A 21,695-nucleotide genomic window follows, 5' to 3' on the forward strand; every position below is an offset into this window, starting at 1 on the left:
AGAGCAAGAGCAAGATAGAGCGAAAGAGACAGAGAGAAAGATAGAGGGAGAGTGCACGTGTGCGTGTGTGAGCAAGAGAGAGCTAGAACGTCACATCGAATACGCATTAGCCATTAAAGCAAATAAATAAAAAGCCATAGAGAAGCAGCGCAGAAGCCAGTCGAACAACAAGTCAATAAAAATTGAAATAAGCAACAGCAGGCAAAAGTTTTTATTTTTATGGGCCAGACTGTAACAATTACAAGATTAAGGAGCGCCAGGAGCGCCAGTGTGAGAGGCATACCAACAAAAATATAAAAATATGCCCTTAAAACAGACAAAAAAAATACCCTGTACAGCGCGCGAAGACGGTTGATTGATTTAGCTGAAAGAAAAGCCGAACAACTTTTGTTGACAGTGCACCGACTAGGAGATACCTCTTCTATTGCGAATTCAAATCAATTCAATTCAAAGGGACGAACCACATATAGGCTATACAGCTATATAAACAATATACAAAATACACCCAGAATTTCTATTTCTAATAGATTAGCAATATATATTATAACAAGTAGGAATACTCTAGTCGAAAGTGTCAAACTAGGAGACTCTGGGAGCCCTGCGCAGGGCTGCTATTCACATCATTCTACGTTTCTTTTCGAACCCACATATGAATACAAGCCTGCATCTATAGTAGGTCCATAGGTAGTCCACATCTAGATGGTCCACGATTAGGCGATTATTCAGTCTATATCGACGATATCAATAGGTTAAGGATGTAATAACAAGCAAGTCTACTGTGCCCTACGTAGAGCTGCTATTCCCACCATTCTACGATGATTTCTCAATTTATACAAGTCTCCATCTATGGTAGATGTGGTAGACGACATCCAGATGGACAACAATGGCCAGACGTATAGACGACCATTCAGAGCGATATCGATTTACCTTCGCCTGATCAATATTACATATACATATCTACTTCAAGCGGTCTGTCTTGCCTGCTTCTCATTTTCCCATTATCCCATTTGCAATGGGTTGTTCGGTTACTGGACATCACTAGTCCTTCAATTTTGCCAGCATTTGCTGAAAAATCAATCATCTATAATCCTGGCATATTAAGCCTCAGACGCCGTACATTAGAGCAACTCACTCGATTGAAATACAGTAGAATCCGAATATAACGACTGTCAATGGACCGTCATTATACCCGATATCGGGAGCAATAACCGTACGGACGCTATAAGCTGAGTCGTTATAGCCCGTTTCTACTGTACATGTATCCCTGCAGCCATCCTCTCGCCTTGTACAGTAAACTTTACACACTCAAACATGAATTTGATCAATTTCGTCGAAGGGAAATTTCATTTCTGACATTTTCTGCACAATATTATATATATTATTGTTTGCTTCTTCTTCTGCTTATTTTTTGATGATGGCATAAATCGTATTTTGAAACAGTTTTCGAATAACATTTTCCCTGAGATTGAGCTGAACGCCAAGGCGACAGAGTGGGAGGAGTGATGGGGGGGAGGTAGGGGCGGTTGATGGGGGTGGTGTTACAAAAATAGGGGGCGACGACTTTTGCGCCCCTTGTGAATGCTCTGCATTAACATATACCATAAATCTCTCACACTCGATGAACCGCCGCTGCTGCCGCCGCCGCCGCCGCTGCTGCTGCTGCTGCTGCTGCTGCTGTTGTTGTTTGTTGTTGTTGTTGTTGTTCTGTTTTTCTCTTCTGCTTTTATACACATTTTATGATCGCATGAGTAACATATATCGATTTATGCAACTGTGTGGGTGCTTGCGTGTGTGTGAGTGGAGTGGGTGTATGTCAGTGGGTGTATGCCAAAAATCACAGCATACTTTTCGGGGCGACCGGCCTGAGAGAGCAGCCCCCGCTCAGAATAATCGAAAATATTTTCACATAAATGCTGAAATGAAGCTGGTGACAGTGTGTGTGTGTGTGTGTGTGTGTGTGTGTGCGTGTGTGTAACGTCTAATGAATTCATGTTGCTAGCAGCGACGCCAGCAGAGCAGCTGCCGCTAAAATGTTTACATTTAGTTAAACGCAAACTTAGCGATTGTGTGTGTGTGTGTGTGTGTGTGTGTGCGTGTGTGCATGTGTGTGTGTGTACGTGTGTGTGTGTATTTTAAGCATATGCTGGCAAATGCAAATTGTTGTCAAACTCAGCTTAAGTGGGCGGCAGCGTGTGGGCGTTGCCTGGTTTGCAAATGCAGCTGTTTGAATTGTTTCATATTTTGATTAATTTCAGCAGCTGCTTCTTCTTCTTCTTCATCTTCTTCTTCTGCTTCTGCTTCTGCTCGTTTGTTGTTTGCCAGTTGAAGTAATTGCGTAATGCACTCATCTGTGTGCGTGCATGCGTGCGTCTGTGTGTGTTTGTATATGCATGTGTGTGTGTGTATTTAAGTACATAATCGACAAACACACACACACACACACACACACACACACACATGCAGAGCAATTAAGCAAATAAAGCGCTATAAGGCAAAAACTAAATGAATTAAACGATACAAACGCGGGGGGCTTAGCAAAGGGGGCGGACAACGGGGCGTGGCAGTGTTGCAACACTTATAAGCCAACTGACAAAGATATATATATATATATATGTATATATACATATAAAGATATATATACAATATCTGTGCCCAAGTGTGCGTCTGTGTGTGTGTGTGTGTGTGTGTGTGTGTGTGTGTGTGTGTGTGTGTGTGTGTGTGTGTGTGTGTGTGTGTGTGTGTGTGTGTGTGTGCGAATATCTCTCCTACTCTAACGCTCTAGTGCGCTTCATGCTCATAAAATACGAGATAATAAAAAGTGAATTATGAGCCCGCGAGCAGCGACGGCTACAAAAAAGCTGAAAAAATAGCAAACAGCAGCTAGGTTGCAGCAGCGGCTATAGGCGACTAGCCAAATGCCCTATAAAAATGAAGTGAACTCTGTGAAAACTAAGGAAATTTGCTTTGAGATTGAAGATTCCATTGAAATCGAAAGGTTCCTAAGTGAACCGGTTCGAAATTGATCATTTTTCGACAAGTTCATTATCCTGCGGAGGAGATCTGTACATCATTTGGCTCGAATAGACCTCCTGAAGTTGTGAAGCAATATAAGTTCATGAAAGTGCCTCCCTGCTAATGCTGAGAAGCTTCATTTAGCAGCTCAATTGTTTACAGGGTATTACAGCTATAGCAACCAAAGCAACTAGAACAACAACAGCAGCAGAAACAGCAGCGAGGAGCAAAAAAGAAAACATTTAATTGCAATTGTTTGTTTTCCTGCTAGTTTTTATTTGCACTTTAATTATGAAAAATATGAAACGCAGCACCAACTGCAGCGGCAACTAATTTTTACAAGTTGCAGTTAAAGTTAACAGCTGACAGTGAGGTGGCGAGGGGCGGTAGGCGTGGCGCAGCCAGAAGACAGAAGAAGCCGTTTAAGTTATGAGCAATTTATAAGAGCGCAGAAACTGAAACTCAGTCGTAAAGTAGCGAAAGCCAAGTGCATCAAGTGAGTGAATTTGGGTTAATTGAATTACATTCGATTAAATGGGTCGCAGAATAGCTCGAGCTAGCAGTATACCCTGTGAAAAAAGGCTACTGGGCTGACTTATTGACTAGCTGACAGATGAGGCTGATCGGATATGATTTGTGATTTTATTTATTAATTGAATGACCAGTGGAATTAATTAACGGACAAAGAACTGACTGACTGATTGATTGATTGACTGACTGACCTGCCAATTGCTAATTGACAGAATTGTCTGATGACATATGACACTCATTAACTTAACATACTGAAAGATTCAAGAGGTTGATTGATACACTCTGCTGATTGATTGATTGATTGACTGAGGCTTTTCACTGACAACCCGGCTGCTCAATAGATTTATCTGCTTACTGTTTAAGATCACGTTCAAAACTCATTAAATGATTGTCCGATAGATTGATTGACTAATTGATTGATTGATTGATAGACTACATCGTCAGTTAGTGTAGCTGAACTGCTTGTTCCGCAGACTGATGACTGAATGATTGATTGACAGACATTCAACTGCTATTCACCAGATTGATGATTGAAAGAATTCACTGATTGATTGCAATCGATTGATCCTTTTGATTAATGGACTAAATTGACTGCTGACTGCTTCTTGATTGATTGATTGACAGACCTATTGGCTCGAATGGTGACGGAATGATTGACCAAATAAGTAAAGTAAATAAGAGTGACTAATGAGTTGATTAACTCTTTGAGTGATTGACAAACAATCAAAAGATTGCTTGATTATTTCAACAGACTTTTGATTGACTTAGCTGCCTATTGCGTGACTAACTGATAACTGACTGAAGATTGACTAACACGCATGCTCATTGACTGGCTGACCATTTTTACTACTCACAGTCCGATGATTGGTCGATTGATCGATTGATTGTTCTCACCTGCTTGTCGAAAAGATTAATAAACTCGACTGACTGATTGATGGACCCGACTTGACTGCTTACTAGCTGGCTTATGATTGGCATAACTAAAGAATAAATAAATTGACACAAATTGATTAATTCATTCAGCTAAATTGGATATATTTATTCTTTATCGGGACTAGTCTTTATATGGTAAATATTACAAAAAATCGCGTCTCAAAAGAACTACATTATTTCAATAAAAATTTAAACATTTTTTGTTGTTCTTCATGAAAAGTTTTTGCTAGAACACAAGGTGGCCAAAAGAGAGAACAAAATGTTTAAAGAACGCGTCGATTTGCTAAAAGTTGCAGAAAAACGAGGATGCTTGAAAGTATTTGACGTAACATCGGACTGATAATGCCTTGAAATTGGATGGGAGTTCCGAATATTCCATCGACATTGAAATGATGAAATGAGTGGGTCTTCGGGTGTTTGATTGCTGAATTGATGCAGTCATAGTTTTTAGTTGATAGTCGATTTGATTAATTGATTGATAGCTCAAGGGATTGATTGTTGGAGTGAGTAATTGATCAATTGTAAGTCGTTTTTGAGCTATTGATAGATTGCTTGCTAGTTGCATTAGCCGAGAGTTGGGAACTCGGCTTCGTCATTCATATTGATCGGATCGGAGCCGCTCTTGGCTGCGGACTTGTTTAGCGAACGTCCGCCCCCCCAGCCGCTGAGATAGCCGCTGCGACGACGATCGTCCTTGAACTTGAACTCAATGTTCATCACGCGCTGCAAGCGGCCCACGCGCTGCGGATACATCGATGCATCGTACTCCAGCCCCATATCGGAGTCCGACTTCATTGGCTTCTTCTTTGGCAAGACAATCATCTTCTTCCAGTCCGGCTTGGCGACCTCCCCCTCGCCGGGCTTGCGTATGTTGTAGGTGGGCTTGGCACGCTCCACGCACATGGCGCGCCACTCCTCGACCGTTATGTACTTGGTATTGTCCTCCTCATTGGCATTGTCGCCCGCCTGCTGTGGCGATTGCTGATGCGAGGACTGCTGCAGCAGCTGCTGCTGCTCGTTGAACGAATCATCCTTGTCTGACAATATGTTTGGATTCTTCATGGCAATGCTCTGCTCCTCGATGTCCTTGATGACCGAGCCCCAGTTGTGGGCGCCGCCCCCGTTGCGCTTCACCACCGCCTTGATGCCCGTCTTATCGGAGCCCGAATGACGATCGAACTTGCTCTTATAGAGCCGCCCATAGCCGCCGCCCTTGTTGCTGTTGTTGATGATGCGGCTGAACACGGCGCGCTCCCTATAGTGGCGCTGCGGCTGTGGCTGCGGCTGCGGCGGCTCCAGATGCAAAGGCTGTTGCACCTTTGATGATTGCTGCAACTGTTGCTTCTGCTTCTGCTGCTGCAGCTGCTCGCGTTCTTGCAGCTGCTGTGGCTGCTGCTGTTGTTGTCGTTGCTGCTGCTGCTGCTGCTGCTGCTGCTGTTGCTGCTGCTGCTGCTTTGGCTGCATGTCGGACTTCTTAGACTCCGGCTTCTGTCCGCCGTTAGCCATCACGGTGCCATTGACACTAAGGCAATCCGCCTTGAGGCCCCGCTCGCCCTGGCCAGTGCCCTTGGCCTTGCCCTTGTTGGCTGCCTTCTTGCCCAGCACCAGCGATTTGATCTTCTCGCCGCCCTGCAGCTTCCTGCACTTGAGTTGCGAGCTGTTGTCCAACAGCTGCAGCTTCTTTTGGCCAATGCACAGATCGCTGGCCTCGTCATCGATGAACAGCAGCTGATAGCGATTATTGCCAAACAAATCCATTTTTCCAACAAAAATCAAGTTTTTCACAATATTTATTCTCGCACGCCAGCTAACACAATCGTATCAAAATAAACTCGACAGCTCATTTGATTCTCTCACCAAAAAGTGAACGTACTTCGATATTTCAATACTAATTTCTCTCGGACTACTAGCTCGAGCCGAAGTGAATAGAAATATTACAGAGGCATTTATTAACAGACTGCCGGCGTCACATACGTCAAAAGAAACTTAGCAGAGGCTGAACAAAAAGGAGAAAAGAAGAAAATTTGACATTTTTTTTTGCATTTATTTTTAAGCTAAATCCATGATTTTTTAATGGAATGGAACAACACTCAAAGGCAACTGGAGAGTGCTCAGCTCTAAGAGCATTTAATATGAGTGTGGATGCAGGGAAAAGCTGTTTTTTGCCTAACGGGAATATGTTTAAGCAGAGATGATATTTACGTTCAGTGCCAACGTTTAACGGATCAAATATAGAATCATGCGAAAATCATAAATTATTTACAAATATCGAATGTTCTATTCCCTCTTCGGGATGACGATCAGCTCAACATAAATAGATCATATCAGCACAATATATGTATGCATAAGAGTGCTGCATGGATCGCTGAAGGTCACTCATTTACTGAGCAAATTGCTCTCTACCCGCTCATCCAACTCAAACTGAGGACTTTCTTGATGGAGGTGTGAGGGGAAGTACCCAAGAGACATGATCGCAGCGATCGATTGATCTCTCTTCGGGAAACTTCAATGACTTCCAATTGGTGCCACATTGCTTCCATTTCCTAGTTATCGCTACTTTCGTAGCAAGATTCTCGATGTTAGTTGACTAGCTTTTAAGTTTAAAGAAATAATGCAGGTTTATGATTTTAATTTAAATTAAATGTTATCTTTTATTTTAGAGATTATTTTCTTGCACCACACCTACGTACGATAAGAATATACAAAAGAAGATGGGTCGTAATTTCTGTGTGACCAGATATGCTCATAAGATGAAATACTTTAATAGTGTTGAATAATGTTATGGTTGACTCTGGTATTTCAACACTCGAGTGCACTCGCTCAACATTCTCATCGGTAAACAACTTCTAGGTTTAGTCTCAATCCCCTGAATACGCAACTCCAATTAGCTCTGCATCAGCTTATCATTGTCGCAGCATCCTCGCATGCAGCTAAGTGAGCTCAGCTCAGACTATTCTCATATCTCCTATCTCCTATCTCCTATCTGTGACGTGTAAGCCTCCAGCTTTAAAGCTGCTGCAAATAACTTGATGCGCACCTACGGAGCAGAGCTCAGACCGCAGACTTGGCAGGTTTTCCAGTCTTTGTTGTTGTTTTCCTTTTGTTTTGCTTTGTTGTTTTTAATGTTAACTCTTGGCTATTTATTTTCTGCTCCCAGTTCCTGCTTGGCTGCATTAAATTGAACAACTGCTGCCGTCGAGCAACAACAAAAGCAAGTCTATATGCGGAGGATAAAAAAAATGTCTGTAAACTTTTTTGCGCGAGCCCCGCAATTTTCTCTCTAATTAAAACGGGTAGCACACGTTGGCTGTCAGTGCACTATGGGCAAAAATACCGATAGTGAGGCATTAACTGCAACTTTAAAGATAGAGCCTTGAAATTTTGCACATACGTTGCTAATATTAATACAAAATTTCGGTTTTTTTTTTTTTTAAGTTTGAGCCACGCTCTCCCCTTGTCCCCATACATGTGATTAATTTACCGATGAATATCGAAACGATTGCAAGCAATTTCATAAATATTATATATTTTAAGTTAATAAACACTATAAATAAATTCAAAAATAAGTAAATAAATAATTTACTACATATATATTCGCGATTCGCAAATCTGAAAGCAAAACATAGGATATGATATTATTCGTAGGATTCATTTTCTAATTGTCACATAATACCTGTTAATATATTGTTGTTTGGACAACCCATTTTCCATTAAAAATGCTAATGCCGCCTCAGCAGTTATAGGTACTACTGCAATGGATGATTGCTTATTTTCTGCTTCCCACACATTCTCATTGCTCATAGCTTTTTGTAACAGATAAGTTTTTTCGGTTTCTTTTGATTTTTTTGATGAAATCAAAGCAGCATGTACCAAAAGGGGTGTTGCGTTTTTGCTCTCTTCGGCAAGCTCAGAAGCTAATTTCCTCCTTAATCGGGATCCCGCTTCATTATAGTTTAAGCTCTTCCGACCTCCCATATTATTATTGTTGTCATGACGGTGTATTTTAAACTTAGCACTAGAAGCTAGCCAAAGAGAATGTTTTTGTTTAAATCGATTCATATTTCGATTACATTTTTTCAAATTATATTTCATATACGACGTCAAATTATGGACTTTCTCTTTAATAATGTCAAGTTGCACTTCAGATATATATTCGCTGTTTAAATTTTCCAAAATGTAGTTTCTGACAGCGCTTTCTTGCCTATTATTGCTGCTCCAAACTTCTAGCAACATTGAATTGCTAATCTCGTATGTATCTGCAACATACGATATTTCGCCAAATGGAGCAAAAAGGAGCAAAAACCCTTTATAGCATTTGATTAAGGAATGTTTACTGAATACCTTGCTACTTAAACATTGAACAACAAACTCTAACATTATAAGTTATCTTCCACGAAACACACAAATATTTTTAAGGTTACGGCTGAAAATACAACTAGCAACACATTGGACGATTACACAATAAATCACAAGTAGCACAAAATCTTTTAATACATTCTGTTAAGCATACCTTTAAGAAGATTTTCCATAGTTAAATTGGTTTGTAAATTTTAATTGCAATAGTTTTTTTACGTCGACAGCTGAGAATAATTTGGCGCACTTTTTGCCATTCACCATGCAACCCTGAATCAGCTGACTTTGACGAAGCTTAAAACATTAGGGGAAGTCCCCAAAATTTTATAAAAATTGTTTTTATGTCTATTGGAATATCCTTAATGAGATAAAAAAAAAAAATTGCGGATTCGAGATAAAAAAAAATTAGGTTTATGCCGCACTATCGGTATTTTTGCCCATAGTGCAGTGGCAACGGCCACGAATTGAAGGTGTGCCAGTGTGTGTGTGTGTGTGTGTGTCAGTGTGTGTATGTGTTGACTGAATTGCAAATTAAATGCGAGAGATGCAACAAGGAAAGCTAAGCAACAAAATCTCCCTCTCTCTCTTTCTCTCTCTCCCTCTCTCTCTCTCTCTCTCCTTCTCTCTCTATCTCTCTTCCCATCTCCCTCTCTTAGGCGATATCAATAATGGCAATTAGTAAGCATTTGACGTGCAGCACTAAGAAAGTAGCTTGTAAATTTTTAGACATGCATGCCAAAACGCACAGCGTTGCCAGACAGCAGCAGAAAAAACGATGAATGAAGCGGCAAGTGGTAAGTGGCAACAGGCAAAATATGTATTTGTGCTTGTTAAAATTGATTGCCTCGTCGAACGAAATCAAGTGAGAGCCTACAAATCGGGCGCAGCCGACTTAGCAATACCCGTTCCAATCTTGCGATTCGTCAAACTCCCATTGGCATATATAAGAAAATCTGATTTTTCATACGAGAAGAGAGAGTGGCAAAGACATTGCCCAAAGCCGAATATACACTTTGTGTTTTTGCAGGACGAGTATCAAAGAGAAAAAGGAGGTGAAGCAAAGCACAGCAAAGCTGCTCACACACTTTTCAACAGCAACAACAAGAAATGGCAACTGTTTGCTTAGAGGCTACCTTTTGGGCTGCTAACATTGATTTATATTTGTATTGACACTTAAAGGATGTCCCAGCCCCAACCCCAATACCATAGCCAGCCCGAGCCCCAAGCCCGGCCCACGTTCGTGTCTTTGTCTCGGCTGTCCATTGTCCCGCCGTCCGCTGTCTGTTTGCCAAGCGCACAAATTTGTCCCTGTCATTGTTTTACAAGCCCAAAAGGGAGCCCAACACAAAGCACAAAAGACGAAGACGAAGACGAAGACGAAGACGAGCAACTCTTTCAGTTAAAAGCACAAAATGTATCGATTAAAAACAAAAACAAAAACAAATTCAAAAACAAACACAAAAACAAAATATCTGAGCGCAGCCACGACTAGCCGAGGCGTGAATACACTCGGCAGAGTGAGTAAACAAACATAACGGTTAACCGGTTCGGTTCGCAAATAAAACAATTGAAATCTGAAATGTAATGAAACCAAATCTGAGTTGTTATAACTGGATTCTGCTGTATATATAGAAAAACTGATTTCAATGCGATAGAAAGTCAAGTAAAGCAATGGAAATGATTCAAATTAGTGGTGAACCGATTAATAAACGAAACGGTTCAAATCTGAAATTCACTTTTTTCTTATTCTCTATAACCTAAAACGTTTTTTCATAATTATTAAGTGTTGAATTATAAGAAACTCGATCTGAATAGGAATACATACTATAAAAATATTATATGTTCACTAAATGCGCTTGAAGTTATGGGAATTCAAATACACTGAAGAAAACTATTCGAGCCTTAATTCAAAGCAGAGAATCGATTTGAATTGCGAAATTCGACAGATTTAGGTTTCGTTAATAATAATAAAAAAATAATAATAAAAAAAAACTATATGGTACATATATTTAGTAACACACACAGAACTCTGAAATATTACAAAAATACTGAGGTAGACAAGGCTCTCAAGCTCAAGCTGAGCTGCAGAGAGTTAGAGGCGCTTGACTATAAGAGTGTTTCTTTTCATACGCATCAAGAATATATATATCTTTTATATGATGTACATATCATCAAGCAGGTGTTACATACTGTTTAAGAGATTTATCATAACCTTTGGCAGCGTATTTAAAAGATTTGCCGTTGAGTTTGGCAGGCAGCAAATGTGAAGTGACACTTGCAAAGCAGACAAACAAACACATAGACACCCAAACAGACAGACAGACAGACAGACAGACACACAGCCTGACAGGCGAACAGACATGAAATATTGAAAAGGAGAAAACATTTTGTGACCTGGCCGACAATTTGAGTGGGAGTTCGCTTAGCTGCATTTGCATGCGCAAATCATACGCGAATTAACACTGATGAGGAGCGCAGCTAAATGCCGAGCTGTATTTGGGAGCGGCTGCTCGAGCTGAAAGTAGAACCGAAAAATAGAAGGTTCAAATGAACCTGAAGTTGGGCTGTGATAGGGCTTATAAGAGGGGGGCTAGCGACTGTGACAAGCAGACTTTGTTGCTCTTTAGATGTCCATATTCTAAGATAGTCCATAATTTAGGCATATGCCCTGAAAGCGAACAAAGATTTTTTTTTTAATATATCATAGTAAAAAGATACCAAGAATTCGCATTGTAAATTTTATATTGTAATTATATTATATTATATTAAGCTCAGCCACAGATGGCTATAGGTAAACTTAATAGTTGTGAGATATACCCATAACACGTACTTCACACATAGAACGGTGCTCAAATGGTTAATATCTTGTTAAAATAAGCATGAAGTACATTTTACATGTACATTAACATATCCATATTAACATGAAGGTGAGCAGTAACTGGACGCTGATATAGATAAAGAGATATCGATAACAAGATAAAGTGAATATAGACAAAAATGATGGATTCAGTTAAAAGATTCGGCTACTCTTGATCATTGTACATATGCACATATACATACATACATATATACATATGTACATAAATACATAGATAGATATATACATACATACATGCATATATACATATATACATATATACATACATACATACATGCATACATACATACATGCATAAATGCATACATGCATACATGCATACATGCATACATGCACACATGCATACATGCATACATGCATACATACATACACACACACATATATACATAAACACAGATACATACATACATATATATACACAGATACATACATACATACATACATATATACATACATACATACATACACACACACATACATACACACACACATACATACATACATACATACATATGTCTTTACTCTTAAAGTGATCATAGAGGTATCAGAGTATCAGAGCTGTGAAACACACTCAACTAAAGTGGGCCTAGAATTGAGATTGCCTCTCCATGTGGGAAGAGAACAGCAAAGAGAAATCAGAAAAGAAATAAAAGCTATCATTGTGAAATAGTTGTTGGCAAATGTTGCATGCGTAAATTTCATTTTCATTTTAAGTTGGCAATGGAATGGGACAAACTGATTAAAGCACAATGCACAAGTGCCTCGAGTGGAGCACAAATACATGCATACATATTTGATAAGCAGCAATCGAGCTCGAAGCTCATTCGCTTAAGCCAAAAGCAAACGAGAATCGGAATTGAGCCTAAGAGCTGAACTGAACTGAACTGAGCTGAGCTGAGCTGAACCGAGCTGAAATGGAGGTGGATTGAGAGTTGCCAGGGTGATCCGGATGTGCTAAAGAGAATGCTGTGGAGCTGCAGCTGGGGCTATGGGGAGTTGTGTGAGATTAAAAATACATTTTTAATTATTCAAAGGAGGCAAAACAAAAACAAAGCTTCAAATTGCAAATTGAATTCGATGCTTTGAATTGTAATTTTGATTCGATGCAATTCGATTTAATTCGATTTGATTTGATTTGATTGAAGCGAAATTCCAGTTGATATTCAAATTATTTGCAGCCGCAATCGAAAGCATTATTTATTTTTGTAGCTGATGAAAGACGTGCGAGCGAGACGGCCGATAGGCAGACAGACAGTTGAGGCTGTGGCTGATGTTGAGCAGCTTCTTCTTCTCTTCTTCTTCTTCATCTAATTTTTACAACAATTTTAGAACTTAATCCTTGAGCAGCAGCTGCTCGGGGCCAAGTCAAATGGGCCAGAAAGCAAATGTGCGACGTTGCTCTACTCTAACGCACTCGCCCAATCGCCCAGTCGCCCAGTCTCCCTGTCTCACTTGTTGTTTGTTTATCTAACGAGTAAATACGATTTTAATTAAATGTAAATCACATTGTCAACTCACACACAGACACACGCCCATAAAAGTGCCTTCACTTCAGCTAACAGCAGCAGCAGCAGCAGCAGCAGCAGCAGCAGCAGCAGCAGCAGGAGCAGCAGGAGCAGCATCTGGAATAGAACTCACATCTGGCATTGGCTTTCCATGTGGGCCGCACACGAGTTGCTTATATAAGCACATGCGACTATTGTCTACCACAAGTTCACATTCAGCACACACAAACACACACACGCACACACTTGGTAACATGCATATGGCTTGTATCTTTCAGCTCTGTGCCTTGTCTGCCCTTAGATTCAGCCACTCTGCCAGCACAAGCCGCAAACACCCTTGAGATTATTAATTAAAAGACAAGAAAACATAATTTCTAAATTTACACACATGCAACAAACCAAAGAACACGAAAAGAAACACAGTTAGGCAGACTGAGAGAGCGGCGGAGGGAGAGAGGGGGGGAGCTAGGAGTGAGGAAGAGCTATAGAGCTTTGCCTAGGCTGTTGCCACTCGCAGCCAACAGTGTTGCCAGACACGTGCAGCCCAGTGTTGCACAGCATGCGGCGTTGTGCAACACTGTATACTCTATACGTATGTGCCTGTCACTTTCAGCAGTCGAAAGCTAACTTTTCCCAATTTTTCTGACATGGATCGCTCCACAAGCACCGACTTGAGCTTAACTTATGGAAGGCAGACGCCGCGCAAGCCGCCGCATCGCGTCATCTTCGAGGTGGCCGTTGATACGGAGACGCAACCATCGCCGCGTCCCGAAGATGTGAGTCCAATGCGACTGCGTGCTTCTCTCTTACATTTCGCTGACCGTCTTCTTCCGCTTCTGCTAATGTTTTTGCAGAACGGCGCTGAGTTTCGTCGCTTTGAGCTGACCGTTCCAGATCCGAACGACAAGCGCCTGATGATCATCTCGTTGATGAATGGCCCAGCCGATCCCAATTTCCGTTCACTGATGGGCGAGCTGCGCCACAGCCTGGACAAGGTGCGGCGCGAAGAGGCCGAGGCCGAGGCCGCGGAGAAGGCAAAGGCCGAGGCAGAGGCGAAGGAAAAGGTCAAGGCAGCGGCTAAGGCAAGGGCCGTGGCAGCGGCCAAGGCAAGGGCCGAGGCAGCGGCAAAATCGAAAGCCGAGAAGAAAGCAAAGACCGAAGCAAAGGGAAAGGCCAAAGCCAAAGCCAAGGCCAAGGCAAAAGCCGTGGCAGAGGCGAAGGCAAGGGCTGAGTCAGAGGCAAAAGCAAAGGCCGAGGCAGCGGCCGAGGCAAAGGCCGAGGCAAAGGCCGAGACAACGGCAAAGGGGAAAGCCGAGAAGAAAGCAAAGGCCGAAGCCAGGGAGAAGGCTAAAGCCGAGGCAGAAGCGAACGCAAAAGCCGAGGCAGAAGCGAAGATGAAGGCCGAGGAAGAGGCGAAGATGAGGGCCGAGGCAGAGGCGAAGGTGAAGGCCGCGAAGATGGCAAAGCTCGAGGCAAAAGAGAAGGCAAAAGCCGAGGCCAAGGCGCTGGTAAAGGCCAAGGCCGAGGCGAAAGCTGTGGCGAAGGCAAAGGCTAAGGCCGCGGAGAAGGCAAAGGCGAAGGCCGAGGTGATGGCAAAGGCGAAAGCCGAGGCGAAGGCCAAAGCCGAGGCAAAGGCCAAAGCCGAGGCAAAGGCCAAAGCCGAGGCGAAGGCCAAAGCCGAGGCGGCCAAGAACCGCTCGAGCCGTCGATCGCGTCGTTTACGGAAGGCGGGCTCCACCATGGACACCGCATCCTAGACTAAGCGGGCTTAGCTGGAGGGACCCTCGTATAGCTGTAAGACCGTCCTTCTCAGTCTCTATTTATATGTATGCATGTATGTATGTGTGCATGTGCATGTGCATGTCTCTATGTGTGTGCATGCGTTAATAAAAAATGCAAACTCCACTGGGAGCAATCGAACAGCTTAAAAGCCAATGGGCGCCATAACCGTTACTCATTTATATATGTATGTAGATATATCTGCATACATACATAGTGTATATATGTATGCATGCATGCATGCATGTGCATATCCCTCGGATGCCGGCAAAGTTGGCAACTTGCCCGATGCTCAGTTAAAACGACATGCAACACCCTTTTTATGCCAGCAAAAAGTTTATAAGCGCAGATTACAGCCAAAAGTAGTTGCGCATTTGATGCGGCGACAGGGCGTGTGTGTCTCGCCAGTGGGCGTGGCAGGCAGTGGGCAGCTGCGCTGAGTTGGCATTTAAAGTTTGCAGTGAGCCAGACATTAGTGCTGCAAATCCATCGATGGAAATATCGATAGTATCGATGGACTTTCTTTTGTTAGATAGGTCGATGGAATTTTCTCGATGTCGATAGATCGCTGCAGACGCCAAGCCACAAGTAAGTTCATACGTTGATACTCAAATTATTATTAAAATTAGAATCTATTTTACACAAACAATTTGATTTATTTTTTAACATATAGCACATAGATACCTATTTACCACATTATTTAATTGTTGGCGGTTCCTCCACGGAAAATGGAACATTTTTTGATCCCATCTGGTAAGATTCATACAATTAATAGCAAACACGTTTTTTCTAATTGTTTTGGATTTTAGATAAAAGTGCTTCTTCGCCTGCAGACGCCAATAAGGAATCTTCATTTGCTGTTACGGTACACACTGAAAATATTGCGCCTCCGAATAAGCGAAAGAAATTTGAGAAATCTCAAGTATGGAAGTTTTTTGAAAAATGCCAAGAAAAAAACTTTGTGAAATGCCTGTTGTGTGCAAATATGCAAGAGCATTTAAAGCGTGCACATAATGGATCTCACGATAATTAATTTCAGCTTTAAGCTCAAGACTTTTGTGAAAGATAGTCAAGTTTTGTTTTTTAATTTTAAGTTAAATTTTAAAACTTGTTAATTACAGTCGAAATTTTTGGTTTTTAGCTATAAGATAAATATAAACCAAAGTTGTTTTTTAGGATAGACTGTTTTGTGATGAACTGGAATACAAATATTAATTTTATGAATTAAGACGAAAAATCATGAATTGTTTTGAACTTACTGAGTATAAATGTTTATAAAGTTAATTTTTTTTCTATGAATTTTCAATAATTTTTGAATGATGGAGCTATTTTCGATGGAACCATCGATACTATCGATGTTTTAATCCATCGGACTCAAACAAAATCGATGGACGGTCCATCGATGGTTTTGCAGCACTACCAGACATCACTCGCATCGATACGCGGCCCAAAGCAGCTGATGCAAATGATCGCGCATCTGTGTGAATGGCAAAGTGAATGGCGGATGCGAGCAATCAGAAAAAAAAAAGAAAAAAAAAAACAAATAATAATAATAATAAAGGGGAAAAGCGCATGAGACTAGGCGAAACAAGTGGAAATGGAAGATTGAAGAAAAAGTAGATGCGATAGACGAAAAGAAAAAAAATGAGCAAACATATGAAATAGATGCAGGGGCTGCATCAGCGAATATAAATGCATATGTATGTATGTATGCATGTGTATAGATAGTTTTGCATGTGTACGTGTATGTACACTGACTCAGAGCATATTTCAAGCAGCACCTTTAAAAAAGTTTGTTGGTCTATAAAATCCAAATTATTGGGTATATCCAAAAAATTTAAACGCAGATTGTTATTGTGATGTTTAAACTAATACAATATTATTTCATTTATTTTTTAAATATTTTTCCAAATCTACATATGTACATGCAAGAGCTTAGCTTGACCGTCTATTATGGGGGGATGATTCTTATTGAGAGGAATATTTTACAAATAGATTAATAAATGCTAAAGGGTTAATCAATGCAACTATCGAATCAAGTGCTGGCACTCAAAACTGCAAAGATGTAGGACAATTGGGTTGATTTCACACGTGACCGGCATGATCGTGCCGTGCCTGGAAAGGTTTTTCCCGCCATCTAAAAGGATGTGGGCAGGAGCAATATATCAGGGTATGTGTGTGTGTGTGTTTCTGTCCCTTTTCATTTGGAGCGCAAGCAGCGTGACTTTGTCTCTCTGTGTGAAGAGGCGGGGCCTAGCAATGGGGGGGAACAACTCAAAGGCAGCATTGTCATCGTTTATGCCGTCAAAGTGAAAATCCATGCGCAAAATTATATGTCGAAAGTTTTCACTTTTGATATGCAAGGCATTCTGCCTGGCATTGGCGTTGACATCATCTTGGCATGGGCGGGCAGTAGCAGTGGCAGAGGGGGGGTGGGGGTGGTCTGTCGTGGAGCCGTTGCTCTGCATGCTCCAGTGACGCACTCTGACAAAGACACATTTTACTAAAGTAGCGCGGAGAGGAGCGTGTCGGGGGTCCAAGCAGGGGCAGGGGCAGAGACAGAGGCTGAGGTGGAGGCTAGGGACGGGTCGGGAAGGAATCTACCAATTACTCGAGTTACTGGCCCAGTCGCTCTCGCTCGGTCTGTCATTGAAACGTATCCGGCCTTTTAGCCTTTCAGTCTTCTTCCTTTTCGCTCTTTTTTTTTTCTGCACAGTTGCTCTGTGTGTTTCACTCAGTTCTCACCCGTTCCGTTGTCCTTTTTAGTTTTGTCTATGAGACGGCGGCTTCCTATTCGACTGTTTCCTTTCTGTTGACTTTTCCTTGGGTTCACTGGCGCCAGTCGAGCCCCTCAGCCCCACGGTTGCCTGCCCACCCACTGACTTTATTTTTTTTTCTAATTTTTTTTTTTTTTTTCTGGAATTTTCCGGCATCTTGCCTGGGCATCGTTGAAAGAGCTATGTAATCTACCCTACTTTACAGTTGAGAACGCAAAGAGCGCCATCTGTCGGCTGCGGTTGCGGCGGCCTTTGCAACTGCATTCAATGCACTCGACAGACCCCACTTTCCAACCGCCCCTAGACCACACTCCCTTTTCTAGCTGCTTGCTTCCCCTATTTCGTCCTATTTTTCATTCCGTTTGCACACTTTGGTTAATTTGATTTCTCTGCAACTTGGCTTTGATTGCGAGCGTGTGTGTGAGTGTGTGTGTGTGTGTGTGGAGTGTGTGTCGAGTGTGTGTGTTGAGTATGTGTGTTGAGTGTGTGTGATCAGTCAAGCCTTTTCTTCTTTTGTTCACATGTTCGCGTTTCACTGCGAATGCCATTGCCCCATTGGCCAGCAGTTGCGAGAATAAAGAATTCCCTATTCAAATTTGCAAGTCCCTGGCCCTGGGGTATATAAGTATGCATATGTATGTATAATGTAATTATTAAGATTAGCAAACGAGTCCCTATAGCCACTTCCCTACAATCCTCTAACTAGTCTCTACGTACCTTCATACTACCACCACACATATCAAAGATTATTATTTACTATACTATATAATAAATGATTAATAAGCTAGATAGATCATAGATCATTAATCATATATTGAATATACCATATGATATATGATTGATGAACTATACCTTATACTATACTTTATGATAATATAAATATGAAATGTCTTATATGATATATAGAATAGATGACACTGCATTTACCACCTACTACATACATCGCAGAATATTTGGCATTCATAACTAATCATATATCATATAACATATCAAATATCCAATAGATCATTTAACACTTATCACTTCTGATATAATGATATATGTGATATTATCTTAGTTATATGTCTTAACTAAGATCATATCACATATATCATTATAACCTTAGGCATAACATTATTTATATACTCTATCAAAATCACCTAATTTTCACATAATTCAGTCAACATGTACTACACTTATGGTTAGCTATAGATAAAATATATGCATGTACTCTCTGATTTCTAGTGGTTTCCCTTGCTTTTGTTTTATTCTCTGCTGGAGCTAGATTTTCGTTTTGTTTTTGGTGCAGTTTGAAATTTGAGGTCTCGCAGTGAGTCTGGGCGCAAGTAATTCATCTCTGTTCTAATGTACTCGATGGCTGCCTAATAAACGCCGGCCGCCCTGTCAGAGGACTCCAGAATTTATGGAGTCCATTAAACGCAACATTGGTTGCTCTGATTGGCAAGGGGTTCCGGCTGTAGCCGCCGCGTGACAACCAATTTATTGCTGGGCGGTAATTGGCAGTCAAAACGAGGCGAGCCGAGGCTAGTTGAGGCGTGGCAAGTCGAAAGTCCTTTAGCTGCTGTGGCTTCTCCTTGTCCTCCTCCTGCTGCTGGTGCTGCTACTGCTCCTCCTTGTCCTCCTGCTGCTGCTGGTGCTGCTGCTGCTCCTCCTTGTCCTCCTGCTGCTGCTGTTGCTGCTGCTCCTCCTTGTCCTCCTGCTGCTGCTGTTGCTGCTCCTCCTCCTGTTGTTGCTGTTTATTAATAAATTGTCACTTGCAACTGGCGACACATCCCGAGCTGCAGCCAGTGCGTTCTGCAGCTGTTGGCCTGCCTGGCTGCCTGGCTGCCTGCTTATTGGGCATTATTCTTGGCTGTCCTTCGCCAGTTGCCAGGGAGAGAGCGACAGGCGAACCACATTGCCAATTAGCTGATATCATCGTTCATCCGGGCGTCAGGCGTTGCCTAATCCTTGTTAAGCTTTATCGAAATTGTATCATTATCATATCGAGTAGCGCCATTTTACTTACCCGCTCGCCCGCTCTTCATCACGCTCCAATACCTGAGGGAAATCTGCTCAGCCATATGACGATGTGACCTCTCTCTCTCTCTCTCTCTCTCTCACTCACACTCTGGCCAGGCCAGCGACATACGCTTTCGATTTGGTGCTAGCAATTTTTCCCATAGTTCTTTATTCTTGCTGCTGCGCATCGACGCGTTCGCCTGGACTCGAGACTAAGCTGCTTATTATCCTTTGGGAGCTTCACACACACACACACACTCGCACTCGGACACACACAGAGGCCGGCACACATTGTGCAGCGTTTGGCAGCGTTAATTGGATTTTGAAGCAGCTGCAAATGAAATTGGAAGACAGAACTAAAGTATATTTAATTCGAAGCGCCGTAAACCTAACTTGCGGCTGCCTAAGCTCGACGTTTTCTTTTTCGCTTTGCCGCCCGCATTCGACACTCGCCTTGAAGCGCACTCAGTTGGGCCGTGGCGTTGCCACCTGACGCGTCTTCAAGCGAATCGCTAGTGCTGGCACTTTGATCTATCGAAGAAAATTCAATTCCGAAAATATTTTTTTAAAATGCATGGGCAATTCGCTTTGAATTCATTTCTATTATAATAAAACTTAGCCCATAAAAGTCACTTAATGTTATCAAATTTTATTCCACCTGTATTCCTTTTCTCTCTGTCTCACTCATTAGGTTTATCAGTCCCTCACTTAATATCTCTTTCCTTTCCTACTCTCTTCTCTTCTTAATTAGTATCTCTATATCTATATATCTATATATCACTCTCCACTTCTATATCTTCTTATCAATTGTCTCAAGCTTTTGCTCTCTCTTTAAGTACATATCTTCATCTGTCGCTCACTCCCTCTTGATATCTATCTATGTACAAATATCTCTTGTACTACTTGTCTCATTCTCTCGCTCTCTTTTCATTAATTTCTCACTCTCTCTTCTCTGTCTCTCTTTCTCTCTCTCTCTCTCTCTCTCTCTCTCTCTCTCTCTCTTTGTCTTCTAGCATAATTATTAAGCTAAATCCCCATGATTTGGCTTAACTACATTTTTACAAAGACTCAACAAGCAACGCCTCGGGCTGGCTGGCAAAGTTTGTTCAGGTCGCTGTTTGCTAAGCGCTGCCCGAGCTTCGACCGAGGGACGGGCGGACGTTAAGTACCATGTAACACTGTACAAATACATGTGTGTGTGTTTGTGCTAAAAAAAAAAAAAATAATAAAATACAAAAAGAGCGAGAGAGAGAGAGAGAGGGAGAGCACCTCCTCTAATGGGAGCAGCCCGCGGGGCTTCGTACATATAAAAATTAAGTTGGAGCTAATTGTGTAAACAAATTCTCTTTAAAATGCGAAATACAAATAAAAGAAAAAATACAAAATAAAAATAATAATCATAATAATTAACATAACATAAAAGCTGAGTGGCTGAGTGCGTGCAAAGCGAATGAAATGTGCTTTCATTTTGTGCGAATGGCAAATAAATGTTAACTGTCTGGCAAAAGTATGGCCGTAAATGTGATTATGGTCGGCATATGAGCTGGGAATGCCAGTATGGGTGTGGGTGTGGGTGTGGGTGGGGGTGGGTGTGGTGAAGGGCTAGCCACCAGCACAGGCCAATAGCCCATGTGAAAATAGAAAATAGAAATAATAGTTGTCGTAAAAAATAAAGTAAAGTGAAAAACTATTCAATATTGTGTGAATAGCAAATACATTTGTGGGCCAGGAGGGAGAGGGAGGAGTATAACTTCTTATACATACATACATACGAACATACGAATGTGGGCATGTATAAAAACAAAACTAATGAAAGTGATTCATATTTTGTGTGAATGGAAAAATTTAGATAAGTTTAAAAGTAATTGAAATGGGTTGATTATATATAAATATAAATGTATGTATGTACATATGTATAATAAAATA

General features: G+C 41.5%; 2 protein-coding genes and 3 long non-coding RNA genes across 5 annotated transcripts; 2 read left to right on the plus strand and 3 right to left on the minus strand.

Moving 5' to 3' along the window:
• Positions 1-4,553: 4,553 nt before the first annotated feature.
• LOC6585079 (myb-like protein P) lies at positions 4,554-6,382 on the minus strand. Its single transcript, XM_032732622.2, has one exon. It carries the CDS (start codon positions 6,232-6,234, stop codon positions 5,041-5,043), a length of 1,194 nt encoding a protein of 397 aa, XP_032588513.1. The 5' UTR covers positions 6,235-6,382; the 3' UTR covers positions 4,554-5,040.
• Positions 6,383-13,771: 7,389 nt separating this feature from the next.
• LOC6585080 (eukaryotic translation initiation factor 4 gamma) lies at positions 13,772-15,142 on the plus strand. The gene is made up of 2 exons (XM_032732626.2): positions 13,772-13,988; positions 14,067-15,142. Exons 1-2 carry the CDS (start codon positions 13,860-13,862, stop codon positions 14,967-14,969), a joined length of 1,032 nt encoding a protein of 343 aa, XP_032588517.1. The 5' UTR covers positions 13,772-13,859; the 3' UTR covers positions 14,970-15,142.
• Positions 15,143-15,465: 323 nt separating this feature from the next.
• LOC26527475 lies at positions 15,466-15,893 on the plus strand. Its single transcript, XR_001449004.3, has 3 exons — positions 15,466-15,579; positions 15,665-15,744; positions 15,801-15,893. It is a non-coding gene; the product is annotated as an uncharacterized LOC26527475 (long non-coding RNA).
• Positions 15,625-16,657, minus strand: LOC122757910. The gene is made up of 2 exons (XR_006358103.1): positions 16,251-16,657; positions 15,625-16,188 (listed from the first exon to the last, which is right to left on the minus strand). It is a non-coding gene; the product is annotated as an uncharacterized LOC122757910 (long non-coding RNA).
• Positions 16,658-19,445: 2,788 nt separating this feature from the next.
• Positions 19,446-20,264, minus strand: LOC116804551. The gene is made up of 3 exons (XR_004364545.2): positions 20,163-20,264; positions 19,777-20,100; positions 19,446-19,726 (listed from the first exon to the last, which is right to left on the minus strand). It is a non-coding gene; the product is annotated as an uncharacterized LOC116804551 (long non-coding RNA).
• Between the last annotated feature and the right edge of the window lie 1,431 nt (positions 20,265-21,695).

Source organism: Drosophila mojavensis, unplaced genomic scaffold (assembly GCF_018153725.1).
Source record: "Drosophila mojavensis isolate 15081-1352.22 unplaced genomic scaffold, ASM1815372v1 contig_136, whole genome shotgun sequence".
NCBI lineage: Eukaryota > Metazoa > Arthropoda > Insecta > Diptera > Drosophilidae > Drosophila > Drosophila mojavensis.

What these genes read in the sequence shown, in the direction of transcription:
- LOC6585080 (XM_032732626.2), top strand. Translation starts at nt 13,860, where the DNA reads ATGGATCGCTCCACAAGCACCGACTTGAGCTTAACTTATGGAAGGCAG. An exon ending in CATCGCCGCGTCCCGAAGAT is followed by an intron (nt 13,989 to 14,066) that starts GTGAGTCCAATG and finishes ATGTTTTTGCAG; the next exon opens with AACGGCGCTGAGTTTCGTCG.
- LOC6585079 (XM_032732622.2), bottom strand. Translation starts at nt 6,234, where the DNA reads ATGGATTTGTTTGGCAATAATCGCTATCAGCTGCTGTTCATCGATGAC.